This window comes from Opisthorchis viverrini, assembly GCF_000715545.1.
Source record: "Opisthorchis viverrini unplaced genomic scaffold opera_v5_69, whole genome shotgun sequence".
NCBI lineage: Eukaryota > Metazoa > Platyhelminthes > Trematoda > Opisthorchiida > Opisthorchiidae > Opisthorchis > Opisthorchis viverrini.
Window position 1 is genome coordinate 260,429 of NW_008751725.1, and position 23,832 is coordinate 284,260.

Here is a 23,832-nt window from a genome sequence, read left to right on the forward strand (position 1 = left end):
GCATTTTTGAGGCTTAATCACTATTGCCATGTTGATTGGCGAGACGTTTTTGGCCTTAAGTCACCCATCAGTTAATGGTATCAATCGTCGTTGGATATGCGCTGCATCGAATTAATTACAGCTTTGATGTTCGTGCACTAGTCGTGAAAAATGAGTTTTCATCCACTGGGTCCACATGTCCTAATGTCTTTGAAAAAGCATGCTGAGTACGGGATGAGGCGCAAGTCTAACTCTCATTGGTCAACGTCATGGGCAATGCACATTTGGGACGCCCACTGTGGTAAAGGTAACTGTCTGTCACGGGTTGTTCAAAGGAACAAGAATAAAATTTTTGTAGTTTTGTGGTGGTGGCGAGATGGCTCAAGTGTTCAGAGCGTGAATTTACTGACCAGAAGGTACGTGGTTCGAATCCAACCTTTACCTGTCGACTTCGCTGTCCAGGCTTGGGCAACCTGGCAGTATCCCAGCCCTCATGATTCTTCCGGGTGGCATGGAAGCTAGGCGCCGGAAGGGTGTTACAGTTGAACGATATATATATATAGTTTTGTGTTTTTGCTGTGGGAATTAGCGAAGGTGCGGTACATAATCAAACATCGTGAGAGATGCCAGGAGGATCAAGATCTTTTGGTGCAACGTATGAAATGTGTAGGGATGTAGGGATACTGAAATAAATTTCTGTTTTCCCGCAATAACAGGCGAATTCCGGCACACTTATACAAAAGCTTACTGAAATATCTTCATAAACGCTTAGAAAAAGTTCGCGACCAATATAAATTGGTTTTCCCTCTAGAGTTTATAGTTCAGCAATTGTTTTATTGGGGAGACGATTTTAATTTCATCAGCTGTTGGGCACCGCTGGTCAATTCGCTTGTTAATCACGGGACACACGTCACGGAAACCAGTTTGCGAGTCCGGCAAAGACAAAATGCACCGTATTTTTGATACTTAATGAAGTGAATCATTATCCTTCCTTACTCCTTTCTTAGGTACTACTGTAGTGATGAGTGGTGGAGCAGTTTGGATTCTTACCGTTTATTCATCCCAAACTTACGGCATAAAAGAAGGGATAATATATTAAACAGCACTGATCGCGCTCGTCACGAACCTGGGGGAGGTTATTCCGGAAAATGTTGGTAGATAAGTTCTTACGATAAATCAATGTTTTTATTACGATAAAATAGACAAGACCAAAAGCCAACTCTGCGTCGCTAGAGCGCATCTTTGTCTAACTCCTCTGTTTAAATATTGGTACTGAATAAACAGTGGCAGTTGGTCAGATAGTTCATCTTAGATTATGAGCTCCAAATTATCAAAAATAACAAAATCACACCTTCGAACCGTCACTTGGCAACTAGAACATAAACTCCAGTTTATCTGCTTCTATTTTGGTCTTCAATCTCCACACAGTCCGGATTTCAATCGACAAACCAAGTATATGCCGAATACACTCACTCCAGAATGGCAACAAACTGTCGTTTTTATGAACTGTTTCAAACGAACTCTGAAGCGTCGCGTTCTGGAGGTGACAGTTTGGGATTTCGACAGACTGAAGACCAATGATTTTATGGGCCAAGCGTTAATCAATCTTGGTGGTGAGTGGTTTTTGCGTTTGTGACATGAATGATTCGTTGATAACCGATCCCCATCCATTTAATTGATTTGTTGCAACAGTGAAATCTCACTCCTGTCTGGAATGCAAAAGTTGTTTTTCGGATTGTGATTCGATCATCAACGCATACTAAGTGATTTGGCTATCTTGAGATTGCAAAGATCACGGGGATTATAAGACGGTGGCAGTATGGCTAGGGAGATTAAGTAACGTAGATCAAGGTATGTGATTTTTTACTGCTTGGAAAGCATCTTCCGTTTGGTGGAAATTTGTCAAGGAAGGTTGATGAGAATTTCGGAAAAGGTCTCTATCGGCTCCGTCCTTATTGGAGCTCAGCACGTGTGCCTAGTCACGAGTTTTCATTGTTCTCTCTCCGCGCTTAAATTAGCTAGTTTCCTGACGCTTGATTAAGATAAACCAAGTGGGGTGTATCCAGGAATTTTGTTGAATTTTTAATTAGTATCTTAAAGAGGATACCATGAAATCTTGAATAACGTTCCAACCAAAAAATTAGATGGCCTCTGCATAGCGAGTTCAGTATTAAGGAAAGATTCATTTGAGGTTCACTCAAAGCTCTGGTCAATACTTAATTGGTTCGGAAATCAGTAGTTGCCTAAGGAAGCCATTATGTCACAAATGAAGTGAGCCAAACTGATGTTCTGGTGAAAGCGGAATGCAGCTGTTTTGGCAACATCATACCATATCTTACTCTGCAATGATGTCGCACGACTAAGTCAGTTTTTGAGTAAGCAACAGTTGTGTGAAATAGTGGCGGAATAGACTAAATCCAATGCAGTGGCTGTGAACCGTGACCAGTTCTTAAAAAAGGGTATTTCAGCGTTTAGAGAAGGAAGGCAGTAATCATGGATTTGTGTATTAAAGCCTTGGCTCTACTGCCCTTTTTGGTTTGATCGTTATTGTGTTGCTTTTCGTCTACTTCTTGTCATAATTTTATCACAGCTGAATGCAGTTCCAAATCAGTTTTGGAACGTCTATAGATCAAAACCCATGGAAAGCGCATAAGTTCTTGTCCCTTGATAATTCTCGACACCTGAAGCATCGAGGAGAGATCAGGTGAATAACATCGTTGTTCAGGTTGTAGTATCTTCTGCAAGAAATTTTCAGTGGGATAGCTTCGCAACTCTCCGTGAGAAACGAGCTCTAAAAGGTTAATTCGTTTGCTGTGTAACCACCGAGATGTTATGGAGAGGGAACTATGATTGATTTTGCGGCATCATAATGTCCGAAAAAGTTAAATGCCTGTTTCCAAGTCCCAACGTTGTTTTACAATTTTGATGGCTGAATAGGTAAGTAGTCGTAATATTCGACCATCGATCATCCGGCCTGACGATAAAAATATTTCTTAGCAGTGTTTCTACCGGCTGTTCTTCAAACCCCTCTACAATTGGGAGACACAATTTATGCCAGAACATGTGTATCCCTTACCGCCGACTGATTCATTGTTTCATTAGACTGTGAAAAAAACTGGTCTTTTAAATAAAGCGCAGAGAGGGTAACTGAAAATTTCTAAATGTCTGGTACAGTAAAAGACTTTTGTAGGATAAATAACATAATGCCGCAACGTGTCCAAATGCGTTGCTTGCAATCATATTGTTCGTTGTGCAGTCATTTGGCCAACTTTTCACTCGTTCAAATTCATCCCCATTTTAACGTTACGCTTCGTCTTACCTAGACAATATTAGATAATAACGATTTAATATTATGACGTAAGCTGTTGGCTGGAAGTGTGTAAATATCCTCTCAAACAAGTCAGTTTGAGCAGGTGACCGGTGGAGAAGTGTTCTACAACGGTCCTTCAGTTACATGTCTTGGTTTGAAAATAATTTTATTCTAAGTAACAGAGTAGGAAACTTGATGGGAGGCTTTTTTTTGGTTCATGCACACAGCTACTTTTTGCGTCTCCAGTGGAACCGATGATTAGGTGTTCTGATTCTTCGGTTGTCATGGGCTCATGCACTTCAACTGAAAGTCGTGTACCGTTTTGCACTATTCATGCGTAATAGATCCCTTGACGTATATAGATGTTGCCCTATCTATCAGGTCTTCTTTTGTTATTTTAAGCTGGCAATACAGTGCTCAATTTTGGAAAAAAAACATGTAACGTACTACCAACCTGTTTTCCGAAGTAAAGCTGACCAAATAGGAAAACTGCAATGCCAACTTATCCTAACATTCTCACTACTCGTACGGAATAAAGTAGGATTTTTGAGTTCGGCCTGGCACTAGCTTGGAAGTGATTTTATATTCCGAACCGCTGGAGCACCGCAGCAAGTGTGGTTAAGCTCTGAACTTCGGATCACAATTTGACTTCGTCAGACAGGCGTATCAAAGTCCTTCAGTTGATGTGTTGACTTTGTTTATTCGTGCAACCTGCGCCGTTGCATTTCCATCCATTGTGGTGTGGGCATCCCATTGAAAAAGCACGTGGATTTGTCAGGTCGAGCTTGGTGATAAGTTTTGATTTGTCCTCATTTTACGATTGTCTTTGAGTTTCATTCATACTAAGTGGCAATTGATCAGCTAATTCCGAGAAGTCACACAAAAATATTGCCCCGTCTCACTGAGGGTGACCATCCAAACTGTACTCCGCATTGCCGGAAATCCTTTTGATTAGGAACATGATCTAATCGTTGCCTAGTCAGATGACTGACAAAACTGCATTCAACCATGGTCACTAGTTGTAATAAACCAATGAAGGACCGATTCCCGATCAACCATTGGTAATAACAAGATAGGATAGAAATAGCAATGACGATGATAGTAATGCTGATAAGATCCGCAGTGTTACCAAGATAGATAATCATTCCAGTCACGTCACTGTACGGAAAGCAGTTGTGTCATTGGATTGCATGGCTGTTTTCGCACCGATGCTTCCTCACACCAGGTTCACTGCATATAGGGAGTGAATATGTTGGGTATCAGTCATCGCATAAGTATATGGTATTGCGTGTCTTTATCACTGGGTGTGAAAAATTCCAAAAGGGTAGTTGGCTACAGGATTCAGGATCACTTTAATGGGGGACATACTAACAAAACCATCAGTTTCAACCTGAATACTACAACGCACATGAAACATTCACACATTTTTGATCATGTAATCTGTAAGTATGTTTTGCAGTGCTTTGTTGTAGAGATGCTTTTGGGACTTTCGTTGGTTTGAATAGTAAAGTGATGGCTAAAGAATGATGATGAACACTTGTGACTTGTGTGACTTGTATGATGACTCATATTCCCGACATTCCTGGATCTGAGTTAATTTCCATGGAGCCTGGAATTTCGTAGGCCACGTGCTTTGAGTTTATTACCAGCACATTCCTTCTGGTGCGTTTGTTTCGCCTATTGTTTGGTCAAGAGTCTCACCCTCCGTCCATATATTACTGTTTGATACGATGACGTATCGTAACCGAGACTAACACGTATCGAACCAATATTCATACTGCTTACCTGTAAAATCACAGTTTCATTAATTCCTACATTTAGGCACCCTTCTTGTGTTAAAGTCATTTCTGCTTGGCTACTCGGCTTTGTATCTTGCTACCGCATTCCACATAATATGTATGATGAAAATGTGGAGTGAATTAAGTTTATGTTTACTTGACTTTAGTAATCGATTCGTTTACCCAACTCAGATTAAATTACGGAATGGGGCAGAGGTAGTGCACGCAGAACGTGAACCAAAGGGGCACGTTGCCATGGTGTAACCACCACTGTGATATCGCAAACAGGCGCATGCGGTAGGTCGGGAATCTGATCTGGTGCGGGCCAGAAGATAAACAGGATGGGACGCTACGACAAAAGTTTCAACGAGAAGAATTTCCGTATATGCATTTAGGCAACGGAAGGTAATGACGATGCTTTAACTAGATTAGAATATGCATAGCTACCGTTTCTGTACTCTGATATATTGCGCACCTGTAAATATTGCAAATGCCAACAAAAAACTGTTCATTACTTCAAAGTTTTTGACAATGCTTCACAGTTTTAATGCAATATCATACAGCCTCCAAGCTCCATTTCGGCACACACCTAAAATGGAGCTGGGTTGCAAACTTCAAGATCTGATGGTCAGTTCGCAACCGTAGCATTACTGAGTTCAACTGTTTAACATGATCCAAAATGACTTTAGCGTAGTTCTTCGTCTGGCAGATTTTAGACATACCAAAGCAACGTGTCGATTAAATATGATGTACCATATCGTTTCTCCGTTCTCGTAGGATGAGGAGTGTAATTCACTTTACATTTCTGGTTTAAAAGAATGGTCAGTGTACGAGTGGGAATGTCCTAGTATCCCATTGAAGAGAGCGCATCAAATCATGCACAATTTTGTCAAGGAGTTCCTAAAGACATTTTCGATGGAAGTCTGGTCGTAGGAATAAAGAAGCAACTCCTCATTGTCCTACAGCACTCAGTAAATCAATCACAACCTTGGCTGGTTGTCTGATTTACTAAACGATGGAGCTCATTCCTGAACAGGAAACCTACTACATGCTTTTCTTTAATTGCAACGCATCGGATGAATGCAGCGAGATAGTTCACATGATGCTTTCGCCCAAAAGTTTCCGCCTTTAAGCTGGCTTCTGAAGATTTATCTCGTTCTGTCTCTATGATCAAATTCGGAGCTCATCACATCGGCACCTAATCGACTGTTCAACAGGAGTTGGGGACAACCATTCGACTATATATTTTTGTAATGCACTACTCATAAGGTTGTTGAAAACTCCTCGACAGCCCACGACCGGTTTCGCCGTTCTTGGGGCTCATCAGGTAGGCGCAGTCCCCGAGTTTCCGTAACCTTATGTTCTACTTGAAACCGTATTGCACGAAATTAGCGAATATACACTCATTTGAAAACTTATTGGGTTTTTCGAGGGACTCACCTGGAACATAGCTGAATCTCTCAGTTTTGATGTTTTTAGGCCACTGAATGTGCTGCACCAGGCCGCCTCATGTTTCATCCGACTAGTTACAAGTAGCAGCCTTTTTTGAGGAATTCGCTGGATGAAATGAACCGAGAGATATTGCTCTAATACAAACGATCTCATTGAACCCTCTTGTCTTTTTTGAATGTCTTCGAACACCAGAAGACACAATTAGCGACTTTTTTTTCGGAAATATTAGTCAATGAGTATGCTCCAAACAGTACATCCTTATACTACCGAACGAGCTTGGTGTTTCCATACTATCCTATATTGAGCGGATTTGTCTGTTCGGATACTTATCGTTCAGAATCACTCACGTTTGAACGAATGGATCAAAAATCTGGGCGCATCCAATTTTGTTTAATTGGAACGTTGTTCTGCCTAACCAGTTTAATTTAAATTCACCCACTAATCTTTTGATGCTTCTCAGTTATTAAGCAGAGAGGGTAAATGGTTAAATACTGCCATTGATATACTAGTTTGGTCTTATTAAGTGACTCATTCCAATCCAGCTGATTCTATTGTTTGTGACGTCATGGGCCGTTGAAGAGTTTTCGGCAATTTGGTCAGTATTGTGCTATATCTGGATGGTGTACTCCAATATATGGTACCAACTAAAACATGGAGCGACCTTGTAAAGCAAGCGCAGCAGGAACGCGCATCACAAACGAGTAATTTAGTTGGATTTGGTTGGGTCCTCCGATGAAACGGGTTGACCTGCTATTTATCCGATTCGGGTTCAAGTAGAATATACATTGGACGGAAACTAGGGAACTGCATCTACTGATGAGACTCAAGAATGGCGAAACCTGTAATGGGCTATCGTAGACTGTTCAGCAACCTAATGAGTAGTTTGCTACGTCGGGATGGAGTGACTGTTTTCACATGCCAGTTTGAGAGTTGAGATCGGAGCGTACAATGGCAACAAAAACAAGGTCGTCCTGCTCATTAGGTCTGATTGCATTATTGAATACTGAAGAGGAATTCTATGATAAAGGGGCTGCCCCAATGAAGCTATCAGCCTGAATTGTCGATTCTGTTGCAGGAATAGATTGTGAAATAGAGTGGCGTTGATCGTGTAAGCGATCGAAAAATAGGTTGCCTATTGGGAGTAACTTTGTTTGCAGATATGACAGAAGTACATAAGCCCATGGATAGAAATGAGATAAACGCATTGTTGTAACAGAATATCGGGATGCAGTGTTTTGTGATCAGAAGACGAAGAGCGATATTTCAATTTTACGGACACCGTCACCCACCCACGTCTAAAGAGTTGATTTGACAATTCGACTTGAAGGGCATGATTGTGAAATATCTGACTTATTGCCAATCAGGTTAGTCGCGCACGTCGTCAACAGGGTAGCTGGACGACAATGCAAAACCCTTGTAAGAGCGAGTCTGGCAGACTAGGCAGACTAGGCAGACTAGGCTAAATTGGATGTTGACTAGCAGGACATTTCATCTTTCATTGCTCGGCTGCGAAGACGATACAGATTGTTAAGAACAGTATTCATGCCCTGGAACGATTGTTTCACAATAAATGTTGGTTGCCTTTGGACGCGCATCGCTCGAAAATTTAGCTGTCATGATGGGCGCCTGAAGATTTTGGCTGTGGTAGGTGAGCAAGCCTGACAGTTGCTATTGTGAGCATTCTCTTGGTCTCAGTAGCATGACACCAACACTTCCTTATAGTTGGGAAACAATAGACGTCAATATGCATGGTGTAAACAGTACAGACCAAATAGGTATGGTTAGATGTTTGCATCATCGGGAAATGAATTGAGCTATCTTGGTCAGATGCTTACTTTGATCATTTCATTCAGGTATTCTCTCAAGAAAACTGTCTATGTAAAAACCGTTGCTAAATTTGGAGCACAGAACTACACATCGGTGCTACTTTGCAAACTTCCCGACGAGTCCAATCAAAGTTTTCATTCTTCCAAGGCATCGGACTATGCTCACTTCGATTGTGATTGATGCTGCTTTGCGAATTGTCCGGAAAAACAGATGGTCTGCCAGCTATCTTTCTCCACTCTGCCCTGTTGTTCTGAGGTTCAGGCTCTCATAGACATATTTGCCTACTGACTTTAGCACTGTTACCTCTTTCTAGGATGGTTGTGCCGATCTAACCCCGACAAAACTCCACTCGTGATAGCCCATACTAGCTAGCCTAACAAAAGGTAAAATTTAAATATCGTTGAATTTTTTCGCAGTGTTGCATATTTGCTCTTTTTTTGTTGGTACGGTGCCCAGAGGTTAAACTTCTTGGGCGTCACATAACGATGATCACGATCACTTCAAAGGAGTCAATACACCACACGGCACACTGCAGTCTAATGCGTGTACTTCAGTGAAAATTAGCCGAGCCTACAGTTTACTCTCGTTTCAAAGGAAACACCTTGTACCTGGTGCATAAAAACGGAAGTAAAGTGATACTTGCTTTTGATCCTAACAAGTGGATATTCAGTACTTGAGTATCACGCTAGAAAGCTAAAACCAACTCCCTCAATCGTATAATACTACATTCTGTCCATTGCAAAAGTTTGCATTGGACTTTTGTAGTCGAGGTGGCTGGGTTCTAACCTAGATGTTTGAAAACTGACAATCAGGCTGCTTAGCCAGTGCAGTCCAACCTCTGAGTTTTTCCGAAGTCGAACGACGTGTATGGAAATGCGTAAGCAGTATGTTGATAATTTGCACGAAGCCCTCCAAAGCGAGCACCTATTCTGGGAGAGTGGACTTTTTTGTATGGGGGGTGTATCCACAGTGAATTGTGGACAACAGGCAACACTCTCTAGCTTTTCCGGGTAATTAGCTTCTTTTTGTAGAGGAAGTTGAGGATCTTCCGCCCTCGAATCTTGCTTGGTGAGGTGAACTGTAGTTCACATATCCCGCACACTTTCGCTCACATTTTCTACGAAGTAAGCTCAAGTGCCGAGCTGACATCTATCCTCCGTGGCGTCATTTTGCTTTGCTTACTTTTGTGTTATCTCTAATTCAAACGGCCCTCGGGGTCCCTTTATGAGTGTAGCCTACCTCTGGAGAACATCTGTTTGCAGGTTGGTTATATCTATCGATCTGATCGTTTGATAGCCCTGCCGAGAATCGTGGGTGGAATAGATTCAAGTCAGCGTGTCCATCTTCCCTGAAAGTACTGATTAATTTTTCGGTTTTTGTCTTTCCAATTACAACCTATAGACAAGCAGCTTCTGGACGGTCGACCCCATTGGTACCCGTTGCATAAAATGGAACCGGTCATCCTTCCCAGCGCAAAGAAAACACCGCCTTCATCACGAACAGTTCCAGTTGATACTGCCAAGCTGTCACGAGTGAGCAAAAGATTGGATGTTTATTTTGGTGATCTTGGAAACGTCAGAATTTTGTAGAGGATATGTTGACAGCTAATAATGTGGAATATTCATGGGGTCAAACGGCCAATTAGGGAATCATCTGCGTGCAGGACGTGTTGAAGTCTGTGGGTTGAATGCATGAAATTTGGATTGTACTTTTTAAACATAGTGAAATTCCCGGAGCTGATTGAATCAGGTTAGGGACAACGGTGTAGTGCTTACTTCCGATACCTCCTTGACCCTGCGCATCGTTTTCGGGGACCTACGTTTCAACTATATGTTAGCTGCATTAATCCTAATAGAATCTTACTCAGACGTCACAGTTTCCTACTGGAATTCGGGTGGATTATAGTAGTTTACTGTTTAAACTGAATACGATGCTTGTTCATCTGGTAGTAGTTTTCCTAGAATAGAGTATACTGAAGGGTGTTTTCATCGGTTACTATGTAAGTGTACCTAATTACGGTGTATTGATACGTAATTAGTGGGTAAATTATTTTACTCTAAAATGACGACTTAGATAGTGACTATTACACTTACCTACATACCAATTTGGTTTTGACGGGGAGACTCACCTGAAACTTCGCTGAATCTCTCACTTATGGTGTTCTTCTTCAAAAACGAAGTGTTTTGGGCAACCTTATGAATGGTGTATTACGTTTATGACGTGACCTATTTGGGAACTGATGGCGCTCTCATTGGGAGAAAGGTTATCTCAGAGTTTGACAAGTGAATCAACAATGAAGCAAGCTGGGTAGATATTTCTTCATGTGGCCGCGTATAAATGCTCATTTCTTTTGACAAGGCAGCCAGAGAGAAATCCAGATGAACTCATGATGTTTGTTAGCTCACATCAAAGGCGTTTCATCAGTTAATACTGGGCCTACAGCCGCCTCCTCCAAAAAAATTCATAGTGAGGAATGGATGCGCGACGTTTGGCGGCATATATGGAGAAAGAGTGAGCACAATGTCGTGCTATTCGGACCCATTACTTGATCTTCGGAATTTTCAAATTTACTCTTGATTTGTCTAGATTTTATGGCAAATATTTCCTTCGTCAAATTTTACGTCATGCGCTATCCGAATCACTTTGTACTCACCCCAGAAACAATGAATTTTTTCGTCGTTTCCTGGTTACTGTCCGTCAGATTTCTGTCAATAAACTTTTCTCATAAACCCATTTTCAGACTCAACGGGAAACGATCGATAGAAGAAGCATGGGGATTAAGGAACATCCAAAAGGTGAGTTAACTCATAAACAAATGGCCATTAGATGCCGACTAAACGCGTGAATAACAAATTTGTCTCATTGTTCAAACATTGATCGGTGTATCGCAGAAACGAAGAGTATAATCCACCAGTCCAAGAGTCGGAATTGTCAAAATAATTCTTCGCTTTGCTCAGCTTTAGGTTATAACCAGTTACACAATCCGGTCAAATAAGAGAATAACAATGGCCACGTATGGGTTCCATTTGTCTGAAGATATTGCTATGAATTATGACATCAAAAAATGCTTCGAACAAAATGCTTTGTCAGGCGGAAAAAACTGCAGTCCGAGGTTTAATTGTGCCGAATTCTTTCGTTCTCGTCCATACTGATTTGTGAATGTACTTGCAAACATTGGTGATAGTCAGATGTTCCATCGCAACCATAACCTGCGTGTGACCAGTTATCAGCATCCGCTGGAACCCACGTCGACATGTTCATATCTGTCAGGTCTTCTATGACCACCAACAGTAACTTAGTTATATGTTTATTAGACAAAAATATACCATTAGTCTTCAGAGCTCCATCTTCAGCTCCAGAGTTTCAGAGCTCAGAGCTGAAGGTGCCAGTTGCTTTGACGGAACTAGCCTTGACGAAATGGCCAATAAGGACCCAGAATGCATTTGGATGAAATTTTCAGCATGATACGGAGCGCCATCCATTCCTAAAGCTAGATTGGTCTCTGTCCATTCCACGAAGGTGTCCAGTTTTCGGCCATCTTATATGTAAACACTCGTGCCTCAACAAATGCACCCATTTGAATACCAATTTGGTTTCCACATCTGAATCCCAGCTGAGTCTATTGTTTATGATATTCTTCAGCTGGGATTCTGGTGAGCCTTCCGTGGGGATATTTGGTGATTCTCGAGCGATTCGGGTTCAAGTAGAACATGAGATTAATGGAAACTTGGGGACGGCGCTTACGTGATGTGCCTAAAGAAGGGCGAATCCAGCTGTGGACCGTCGAAGAGTTTTCAGCATCCTTATGGGTAGTTTTCTTTCTGGAAGCACTCCCTAAGATCTTAGCTGCTGAAAAGTTTCTCAAAAAATATTTCACCCTTTACATTCTTAAACCAGTGACTTAATTATTATTATATTATATTGTATCAAAACAATAGACTCATTAGGCAATATTTCATAAAAGCACACATCAAATCTCATTATAACTAGTATCTCTTCTCATGTCCAGAAAACCCACTCTCCCATACAAACAACAGCTTGGCTGGAAAATGAAGCAAGCGGCAGATCAAATGAAGTGTGCCTCCGGATATGTTGATTTGGAAGAATCCAACTACTCAAGAATCAGAACGGTGGTTGTTTAGCTAGTAGGCAGAATAGTAACCAAGCAATAGACAGTATTTTGTAAAACTAAAGATAAACGCATTAAGAATAAACGTTACGACTGCTGTCTGGGACATTCGAAAAATTTCTGCATCTGTGTGACACGCTTAATTCACCTCCCCTCCTGTGAGCTCCCAACAGTTTAGTATCAGTTTGCTGTCATTTTATTGGTTAGCCAATCAACGCACAGCTTGAGATAAGTAACTTGCATTTTCCTATTTGTGAAGTCCTTTAAAGCTGACTACCGAAAACATGTGCTCACGGTAGTTTGATTTGGAAGGAGGAATCTTCTTTGCCAACTACTCTTGCTTGGTTGTAATTGGAGACTCAGCTGCATCCCAGCCAAACTCCAACTGAATATGCTCTAAAGAAGCCGCCTAATGTTTCAATTTGCACATGATTTGAGATATTGAGGTTTATAGTCCTGAAAGAGCCTACTAATAAGGTTACTGAAAACTCTTTGATAGTCCGTAACCGGTTTCCATTGATCACAGCTTGCTTGCTGGTATTTTCAGGGCCTTATGCGTTCGGTCACAAAATGTTTTACGAATTCAGTAACCAGCTGGGCCTGGTTAGGTTCACCTCAATTTTCAAGATTTTGTGTTCAGGAACGAAGTTGGGCAAAAACTACGGATGGCCAGAACTGCATTGCGTGCTTTTTTGTGGGCCTTATCACATACCAAAAATCGATTATTCACACTCATTCTCCATGTACCGTTACTTCTTTTTCTCTCTGCAGATTATTCAACATCTCACCGATGAAGAAAACGTTATGTAACTTACTTATCTCTCATACTTCGTTGCAAAAGCAACGCCCCAACTTATCTCACCCTTACAAGACGTGCTTTCCCTATGCTACCTCCGTTATACACCGACCCTTTCACGGCCTTTCTGATGAAAGGAACAATCAACCAAGTGGTAACCGATCATTCATGCTCAAACATGACACCTCCACATTCCGTAGCAATGATAATACCTCAGAGCTCAGTCAGCTCATCATACCCGCCAATATGCTTACCAACCTTATTCATCTTTTTTCGTGTAAAAATACGGTCCCTCGTCCCAGTTTGTTTCTTTTGCCTTCTTTGTCACTTCGTTTTTCTCGCCACACAAGCATTCATCTTAGATGTGTGGTGTTCCTAGAATACTGTGTACAAATTGTATATCTATTATTTTCATAAATTTGATAACATGGAACCTGGGTCAAATGGTGTTCTACATACCGTCTTTAAGGGTATTACTGGGGATTGCAATTAGATAAAGTGTTTCTGTTCACAACCTCACAATCTATGGCAAAGTGGTTTTCCCATAGTTTGTTATAGTGCGCCTTTCAGTTGGATCGGATGATCAAAGTCTTGTTATTCGATGAGCGAAATCCCAGTTCTTATTTCTCACACTTTTCGGTGTGCTTATCAGGATCCCATTTGCCAGTTACATAACCTTCAATCAGTTTCATCAAAGACCACTGTCCAGGTGGTGTTTGACGTCGTAGTTTTTTCACATCCACAAAGGTGAGTGCTTAACCCCAAGACTGTTTTTTCGACGACGAATCCTAATCGAACTGAAACCTTCCTCTTATTGGACTAACTGGGATTAATAATCAATCAGAACAGGAGCCCAAAAGCCTGTTTTCAGCCATACTCGTCAGGCTAGAATCGGTATGGGTTGTCAAGGTGAAAAAATGAAACGAGGGAAACAAATCATACGTACACGGGTGAAACGTTCGTTGCAATGGCATGACAATTAAAGGGTGAATCGGTTCAATTAGAACAGGTGGAATCTAGTTCAGCCAAAAAGAACAAAGAGCGAGATTGAGGATGCATCAAATGATGTGGAGTAGGCCCGGACAATTGCAGTTACTGGGATTGGTTCTTGTGAACACAGAAAGTGCACTAAACAGCCCCAAGGCTATTGCCTCAGGTGTGGCCAAAATGTAACTGTTTAATGCCTCTGAGTGTCATTCATACATCCGGTGGATGGGTCAAAATTTGTTGGAGGCTGTAACAAATGCTGAGGCTGATAGAGCTATACGACTACAAAATGGTTTTCTGGTCTGCTAACACGCTCCAACAGACGTCTGGTCGGGTGGCTAGGATAACTTGTTTCACAGGGGGGAAATTAAAGTGGCAAGCAAAGAAAACAGTAGCAGATTTACGCACTTTATCCGTGCTCGGCAAACGCTCAACTGATGTGATGGTGAAGTATAAACGAGTCTGGTTTAGTGCACCAGTTAGTTTTCTTGTTGGTGACTGAGTATCCCCTTTAAATGGTGGCTACTTGTAAAAGGAAGAAGGCCTTCTCTTTGGAGTTGTTTATTAGAAAACAGCATTGGAATGGTTATAGACCATTGGACAGGGAAGCAAAGCTCTCATATGCATCGATTTTACAAAAACTGAATATCCATCTTCCCCTTGGATGCGTCTTCCTGAACTTTCCTGGATATTCATTGACTGTTACAAAGCTACTACACCAATTCCGTAACAGATCTCACTTTTAAAGAGACGTGGGCGGGTTTGCGAGAAAACATTCTACTCGCATGCCTCACCAGTAGTATCCACCGTTACATCTGTAGGTTCTTTTCTTGGGAAACATAAGTACACATGCATCTTTGACTGGATGTTGCGTTTTCCAGTTTGAAAACTCTGCGGACGCGTTTTGCCATCATCCCGACTAACGTACCTTTCGAACATGCTATCGGATTAAGTTTTATTTCTTAGGGACAAGACACTCTGTTCGTTCCAGATTTCCTTTCGGAATACCGTATACCGTCTTATCCTGTCACTGTGGCATATTATTGAAGGGCAAATTAAGAAAAACAGCTGATTTTCTGACTCAATTTCCAGGGTGAGCATCACAAACGGATTAGCCGTATTGAAGATTGTTAGTAGGTCTGTTGAGTTCAATGATTCACCAAGTACACAAAATGCCGTTGACATATCACTTATAGAAAAAATAACGCTTGTTTGGCTGTACCACTTCCAGTGCCTAGCTGCTAATACACCAGAAGGAATCACGAAGACTTAGATACCATCAGGTTGCCCAAGCCCAGACAGGAGTAGTCGAGATGCAGAGGTTAGGTTGGAATCACTGACCTTCCGGTCAGTAAATTTGTGCTTTAACTACTGAACCATCTTGAGCTCATATCAGTTATAGACGCTTCACTGACTGGTAGCAGAAAGTAGTCGAATATTGTCTAGCTTTACTACGAATACGCCAGAAAGTAAAGGTCCTAAATGAGAGCCAGTGCTTACTTCGTATCTCTGGCAGTACTTTTCGTTGTAAGATTAGAATCGTACGAGTATAAGAGCTGATACGGGTTTTCTTTTAGAATGCGGCACCATTTTTCATACCTAAATTATACCTGTCGAAATGATCATTTGTACCACATCAAGGGACGTTCGAAAGTGGAAAGGGTAGACCCATCCTTCTCAATGAAGTTTGGCTTTTAACCCAAATGTACAAGATTAAAACCATTACACAAAGTCTATTTATATACGGCTTTTTTTGCGCAACACACTCGCGTAATGGAATGTACAGATCTCTAAGTACATGGTTATATGTCAATGACAACGGGATTTCTAACAGAGCCTTTCCTAAGAGGACCATTCATGAGATAACTGTAAATCACAGTTTGTAAAAGGCGATTCTGTAGGTGGGACAGTAAACATAGAAGAGCGTTGAAATATGAGTGCAATTCTGGCGATTGTTTACCCATCAGAGCAAGAGTTTAGGTTGTCCATTCTAGATTCACTTCACTTATGGAACGAAGTCCAGACTGAAATGACCAAGTGTCCCGATATATAACTATCAGAAGCTCAGAAGGAGGCATAACTCACACGGAGAGTGAACCATCCGTTTAAAAAGTCGGTAAGCCGGCCAACAAGTAATCATCGGATATGAATTTCATGATAGAATAGCATGATGAATAGCATAATATCCTGCCTAAATGCGGGTTGATCACACTACCGACCAGACCCTAGTACCCACGCGGGCAGACTTATAACTGTTAGACGAAACGTTGTTTTCGAACATTCTGGTGTGTCTGCCGCTGGGGATTCACAATGAGGATGGTGCTTCCGTCAAGACATACACTCTGTTGCAAATCAATTTGGTTTTCACGAGACATTCAACTAAATCTCTCGTTTATGATATTTCTCAAAAACAGTAGAGCATAAGGTTGACGGAAACTCGGGGACTACGCCTACCTGATGAGCCCCAAGAAGGGCAAAACCGGTCACAGGCTGTCGAAGAGTTTTCAGCAACCTTTATAAGAAAGGATGGTGCTGCTTTACAGTGCTCCAACTTTCATCCAACTGTGACTTTTTTCAGGATCAAAGTGAAGGACTGAAGTTGCCTAAACTACTCATAATGAAACAAAAACTCGTAGCTTGGTGTTTGGTCTGTTACACTTGTTCGTGTATCCCAGAGAATAATAGCAACTCAGCGGTTGCAAATGCTTCGGTAACCTTCATGCAACAGGTAAGTGGAAGGTGACTACAGATTCCATCGAAGGTTTTCTTATATCAGCCATACAAATGATATTTTGCTACCTTCAAGAAGTTAGGAGGTATATTAAGGTGACCGGTACAATGCAGTGCGACCTAAGATAACTCAGTAAACTATCCCTACAAGCACACTCCACATAACTGAATGCCGAAATTGGAGCCAGCTAAGTAAACAAAACAAATACTGGAATATTTTATGATTAACGATAAACCTTGAAAATCCTCGTGACAAAATTCCCCCAAATCGTATTGCCTTCGTAGACTGAGTTCTTCCCGTTTTGTGCGTTGAGGATTTTTAATTTCCGCTGAACCTGCCTTAAGTGCGAAACATCTAGAAGCCTCACGAATACGTGAGCTAACAGCAGTGATATTAAAGCATTTCTAACGAAAAGTCGACCGATTATGGTTTGTCGCATCTAACAGTTACAATTCAGTGCAGCTGTATGCTTTCTATATCAACCAAGAAAAAGATTCCCCCAACCAACTCCTTAGTAAATAGAGATGATTCTTATGTTGTTATGAGAAACTTCAGACTGATGACTTGAACAGCTTTTGGTGTTGAACAGAACGGGGGTTACTGAGGGCAAATCACCATATATGTGTCTCTAACTTGTTGTTATTTGGATCTTGCAGGTGTTGCTCCTTGACTAATGCGTGACTCCCAAAGTCAATTTCTTACTGGGAAGATACATCATAAATTGATGCGGCACCAGAACTCACATGCTAAAGTAATATGAAAATCACCAGTACATACTCTTTGAAGGAAGGAGAAAAGGAAATGTTGAGAAGGAAGTGCTTTGAGTGCAAGCTCAGTGTGAGTCCCAGCGGCAGATGAGGTGCATTCTTCCTAATACTGTATTCACAGGACTATTTTGATGGCTGAGTATCTACGTGGCAGAACACTATTCGTAATGGTCGTGGAAAACTTTCGACAACTCACAATCGACTGCACCCTTTTCAAGAATGATTAGGTGGGCACAGACCCCAAGGTTTCATCAACCAACTTGATTTTCAAATGAGTGTATTTCTCGAAAACAGTCCAATTTGGGTTCAGGTAGAACATAAGGTTGATGGAAACTCAGGGACTGCACCTACCTGATGAGCCCCAAGAAAGGCGAAACCGGTCGTGGGCTGTCGAAGAGTTTTCAGCAACCTTGTGAGTAGTTTGCTTCACGAAAACCATGTATCTTATTTGCAACATAGTTGTAAGATAGTGAAATGTACTCAATTGCAAACTAATTTGAATGTCTTTTTCTATTTACTCAAAGTTGTCCCAAATTCACTTCCGAACTTTGGACAAAATAAAGTCTCATGCATAACATTCACCCATCAATATTTCTGACAAGATTGCAGATGACTGAGGTCATCTAATCGTACTTGTTTTTTTCCACTGTGCATGCATCCTACTAAGAGCTTTTTAGGTGTACAAAACCGAACAATTGACTGCACTTTGGGCTTCCTGTTCAACCGATTTAGATGGTTGGTGTCATGCAGGCGAACTGCTGATTTAACGGGCCAAGTTAGACCTACTGAAACTTGCTCTGGTTTGTCTCGGCTCAGAACAGAACATAGCCGAACCTGAATCTCATGACTAATGTGTAGCAAGATAAACCGCGAAACTCAGAACAAACATCCAATACATATTCATGAAACCGGTTGTTTCCTCCAATGGTTTAGAGTGTTTCTCCATACCTACGAATTTGTATGTCATTTTTCGTCCAGTCAATCAATCATGTAGGCAACCGGCCGGCTGGTTTACTGTTAAGTTCGTAACAACATCCACTGTCTACTTTGCGCAACTAGTCCCTCCGCAGGGAGCAGCCGACCAGATGATGAGCCATTGAAGACCAGATACAGGCCGTGAGCTACAGTTTTAAGAGGGCTGTCCTAGGTGATTACCACTTGTTATGCAGGATATTTCGATCTGGTCAACAACACCAACTGAGAACAGCTTGTTTTTATGAAAGAATACTTGTCACTGCACGCACTAATGCATCAAGTCTGATCATACGACTTGCTGTTTCCATGTTTTATTAAATTTAGCATGGGGGGGGCATTCGCCACATCTGTGCGAGTTGTCTCTTTCTAGTATCCTTCACAAAAGTAAACGCGCATATCAAGTTTAATTTAATTTGTACTACTTGTATGTTGTGTGAAACACAACTAAATTTCTGTAGGAAAAACGTTGCACGAGGGAGTTTGTTGTGGGTCGGTATATGATGGCCAGTTCAATGCATGAATTTATTTTAACCAGAAGGGATGAATGCAAGCGTTTTGGAGGTAGAGTGTGTGCTGATAGACGGATGGAGTGCAACAGAAAAAGTTCCATGTGTATGTGGTATGTGACGTTAAGTGTTTTCTACAACGAACTTCGACACTCTTCAAAGATTCGTTAGATCAGAGCTGGAGTTTTGATTGTGGACAAAATCAGTGATCTAATCACTTTCAATAGAGTAGCTGATTGAATTAGGTGTTACACAAAGCGAACACCAGATGCACGGTCTCAAAACACTCAGTGGGCTAATGAGGTGTTCTCTTGGGGTCGAATACACTTCTTGTGAAACGGACACTTATCCTATAAATATGTCAACGTTCAGCTGTTACAAGTGACCGCACGACAATGTACAGCCTTTCAGAGCACTGTTTTCCCTCAGATGATCCGCCGCTTAGGAAAAAAGGCTCTGGAATCGACAGCTTTGAAAGTTGTAAATTCGAAGCACAGAAGATTGGTTTAACTAGGTGTCAGTCTGCATTACTGATATCATCTCTCCACTGTTTCACTAGCGTGCCTGCCATGAGGTTTGACGCTTCCTGGTATGTTGAGAGCTTCACTCTCCACAATTCTTACGGTAGCACGCGTTCGATAATTCCACACAATGAAGAATAAAATAGGACAAGGCTATGAATATACTTTAGAGGGCGGTGCGGAGAACGGTGGTGCGCAATGTTAACAGACAACAACGATACAGCGATACCATTACTTCTCAATTATTAGGCTCAGTGGATAATTCTGGAAGCTATCAGTTGATGGAGTTTGATTACAAAAGCCAGTAAAAGGTAACATCACTACCCTCAACTCTCGCACTACAGCTTCTAGGTCGGAAGAAGCCATAATATGAAAAACCAACTTCCGAAAAATTACCATTGTAAAAAGTGCGTGCTGATAACAGCAGTTAAACGCAATGAGACATTGAAAATACGGATACATTTAGACAAGATTCTGGAGGCAGGGACTATTCGCAAGAGGGACAGTGCTCCTTCTCTTTACCAGAAACCTGCATCTAAAACATATCTCGAGGACGAGATTATGGGACTTCAGCTTTTTGCAGGCCCTTCAGTTATCAAGCAGGAGATACAGTACTTCTACAAATTGACACTCGAACAGAAGTGAGACAACCGGTACACAGATGGCGTCTTAATCTGCTAGTCTGAGCTGGTTTCTTTCGCAGGCTAAACAAAAATGGACTGAATCATATGCATGCGAACGCGATTCGCATTATATGGCTCCCACCCTGGGGCTCTCCTTTATATCCAAGGCCAAGGCTGTTTTAGCCAACTGGGACAATGCGGTCCTAGGTTAAGAGACGCTCATGTTATTATCCAGTATGGTGCGTATTCCCAATCAAACCAACTATCAAGAAACCTTGAATCAAATACTCGATTGCCCATTGGAAACTAACACATTCATGGGAACGCCTCCCTCTTGAATCAAAACAGAAAATCCATGGGCAGCTTTTCAACCTAAAGAAGAACCTGAGCAGTACTCTATAATTAAACATGTGAAATACAGACAAGTACCCGTTTTGTGGTCCAGATCGTTTTCACAACTGACGAAGCGACATATCGTGGCCGAGGACCGCCGTCCCCGTAGTTGTCGTTTTTGGATGAACCTTCCGAACAACTTGGTCACCCCTGAGCATCTTGTATAAAATACTGTAATATTCGAGTAGTACAAAATCAGACAAGTACCCGTTTTGTGGTCCAGATCGTTTTCACAACTGACGAAGCGACATATCGTGGCCGAGGACCGCCGTCCCCGTAGTTGTCGTTTTTGGATGAACCTTCCGAACAACTTGGTCACCCCTGAGCATCTTGTATAAAATACTGTAATATTCGAGTAGTACAAAATTCCATGCTAAAATGATGTGCCTATCTATCAGCATTCAGCCGGATTGTCTTTGACCTTCAACAGTGCTTAACGGATGGAAACGATTCGTGAAAGTATCTCCAGTGAACCTTAACCAGGGGGTCCATAAAACCGGAAGAGGTGACATCACGTTGACATTCATTTGGATAGTTGATCTTCAAAGCAAAAAAGGTAACTGAGGGTGAAGGTTAAAACCTGGCTGAAACGTGATACACTCTCTGGCAAAAAGGAAAGGTTCACCTTTCGCGATTTTTCTTCTGTGTCAGATATCTATGCTCTACAAATGACTTTCATGAAACTCGGACGAAAAAATGAAGAGAAATCCACCACTTGGTGAGGCAACTTTTTGATCGAATAGTTCCTAGTAAATCCAGTTACGCACTCGCAAATTAAATTGTTTACAACGTTGAAATTGACGGGATCTTTACTGATTCCCTGATTCATAATATTCTTTGAATAAGTGTTCTACAATAAAAGTCACACATGCTTCGGTCAAATTGTTATATTAAATATGGCGAAATATTTTCTTTTTGCATCCTTGCGGTTACTGTTATGTCAAGGTCTTGATTAACTGTCCACTTTTGATGGCGAGGGACGGTTCAGTGTAGTAAACAAAACAAAACCAAAGCAGCGCATGTTGGAAGAACCACTGAACAACTTCTGCCCACTCACAACAGTAGCATTCTTGTTATACAAATAAGAAAGCAAAAAACGCCTCAAATCCTGTCTTAAAACTGGGGATGTTAAAGACACCACTCATTCGATCGACCGGTTGTCCGCAACCGGTGCCTTTTGAACAAGTGAGCTAAGGATGCTTTTGTTTTTTGTGCATCCTTTTGCAAGCTGAAACGGCATTTAGTATTGTTGCTGTTGTCGGTGGTGGTGGTGGTGGCTTAGTTGTTTACAGTTCTCAGTCTCCCATCTGTCAAAGCCACAAGCACCCTCAACCCAGTTGCGTGTTATACAATATCGCAAGTGTGCATACTTATTTTTAGAGGTTCAAACTGTAAGTTATTGCGCAGGCGTGATAGTGTGATTTATCTTAAGAAACACTAGGCACTCTGTGAGATTTTACAGCTAAATATAGGAGAAGCCGACACGCAATCTTTGGAGTGTATGCTGACCCTATTTATCACGCCACTCCGGCAGATAAGCGGAATCCACAGCAAGTCACCTGCGAGAAAGACATCATTTATGAGTTTTTATGCCTACTGTCTTGCCGCTCTGCACGTTGATAGATGGCTGCGTAGGTCAAATTATTTTGTCGGGTATTTTGCGCCATTTCCGGCTGCATTCTACGAGGTCAGACTGAGCGAAATTTTCCGACGGTCTTGTTCTGGGATTCCTTGAAAGCCCGTTTGAATATCGCACAGTAAGTTGATACACAACTATGTTGTAAAAATAACATACGCAAAGTAAGCTCAAAAAGGTAGAATAGGTCAGACTGAAAACTAGGGTTTATATTCATCTAATTAACCTCAAACAGGGCTGAACACTTAGCAGGCTTTTGACAAATTTCGAAACCTCTAGCAATCCCGAATAACAGATAAAATGACTTCCGGAGTAGTCATTATGCCACCTAGTTGGTTGAAGCAGCTTGACTAAACAATACTTTCATGATGGTTTTTGTGCAGGTGAGTCACAATTTTAAAGAAAACATCACTCCCCATTCAAACGGCTAACAGGTTTAATTACTGTAGTTTTGGAATGTAGGCCACAGTTTGTAGACAAGCTCGAAAAACAATAGTATGTAGGATGGTAAACATGGTGCCTCTTCCTCGGTTTATAGATGAATTCTCACCAGCATCAGATCCCTCATCTCCTGAGTTGTAACACTGCTTATCGTGCCAGTTCACTGGTCGAAATCTGCACGTTTCAACAGACTCGTTTGCTCTACGGAGCTCATTTTCTTTGACGGTAGAGCTGTATAAGCATTGCGTTTGCCCCTTTACCTTCTTCTGACAGACATGCGATAGAACACCTGCTACACTTTATACGGAGATGTAGGTATACGTTTCTCATAGAGCTTTACCCGGGTATAACAAAAGAAATAGTGGAAACCTATGGTACGGTTATCTAGCGACTTCAACACTGTGCGCGTTTTGGTTTGAGTCTCAAGGCGCCCGACTGATTAGAACAAAAGTCTGCTAACCCGCCAATGCACATGGAATGAGGCTTTAGGATAATGTTTAGGCTTCTGAAATTATGTCCCTTTTCTCTTTGCTAAACCGATGGGGATCTGCAACTCTAACGTTTGCACAGTTTCTGATTGCCTTGAGCATTTGGTAAAAAGTAGACTGTTCGGATCAAAGCGCATCTAACTCTGATGGAAGGGCAAAACGGTCTTGGGCTGTCTAAGAGTTTTCAGCAATCTTATGAGTAGTTTCCTTTATGAAAATATACTGCGATATCTCGAATCTGAATCATGATGTGGCCTGTGTGCAGCACATTCAGTTGTAGAATATCATAGACGAGAGATTATGTTGAGCCTCTCGTGAAAACCAAATTGATTTGCAAATAAGTGTATTTCTCGAAAACAGTCCAATTTAAGTTCAATTAGAACATACGGTTGATGAAAACTCAGGGACTGCGCCTACCTGATGAACCCCAAGAAAGGCAAAACCGGTCATGGGCTGTTGAGGAGTTTTCGGCAACGTTGTGAGTATTTCCCTT

General features: G+C 41.6%; 2 protein-coding genes across 2 annotated transcripts in view; one reads left to right on the forward strand and one right to left on the reverse strand.

The window, feature by feature from the left end:
• Nucleotides 1-13,423, forward strand: part of T265_04273 (hypothetical protein) — a gene marked incomplete at both ends in the record, with an annotated part of 60,587 nt that extends 47,164 nt beyond the window's left edge. Inside the window, 4 exons of the mRNA XM_009168972.1 lie at nucleotides 1,408-1,592; nucleotides 9,748-9,878; nucleotides 11,087-11,141; nucleotides 13,247-13,423. Of these exons, the coding sequence (XP_009167236.1) occupies nucleotides 1,408-1,592; nucleotides 9,748-9,878; nucleotides 11,087-11,141; nucleotides 13,247-13,269 (394 nt within the window). The remainder of the gene's footprint in view (nucleotides 1-1,407; nucleotides 1,593-9,747; nucleotides 9,879-11,086; nucleotides 11,142-13,246) is intronic.
• T265_04274 (hypothetical protein) lies at nucleotides 11,966-18,255 on the reverse strand (the record flags this gene model as incomplete). Its single annotated transcript, XM_009168973.1, has 2 exons — nucleotides 11,966-12,195; nucleotides 18,108-18,255. 2 exons carry the CDS (start codon nucleotides 18,211-18,213, stop codon nucleotides 11,966-11,968), a joined length of 336 nt encoding a protein of 111 aa, XP_009167237.1.
• Between the last annotated feature and the right edge of the window lie 5,577 nt (nucleotides 18,256-23,832).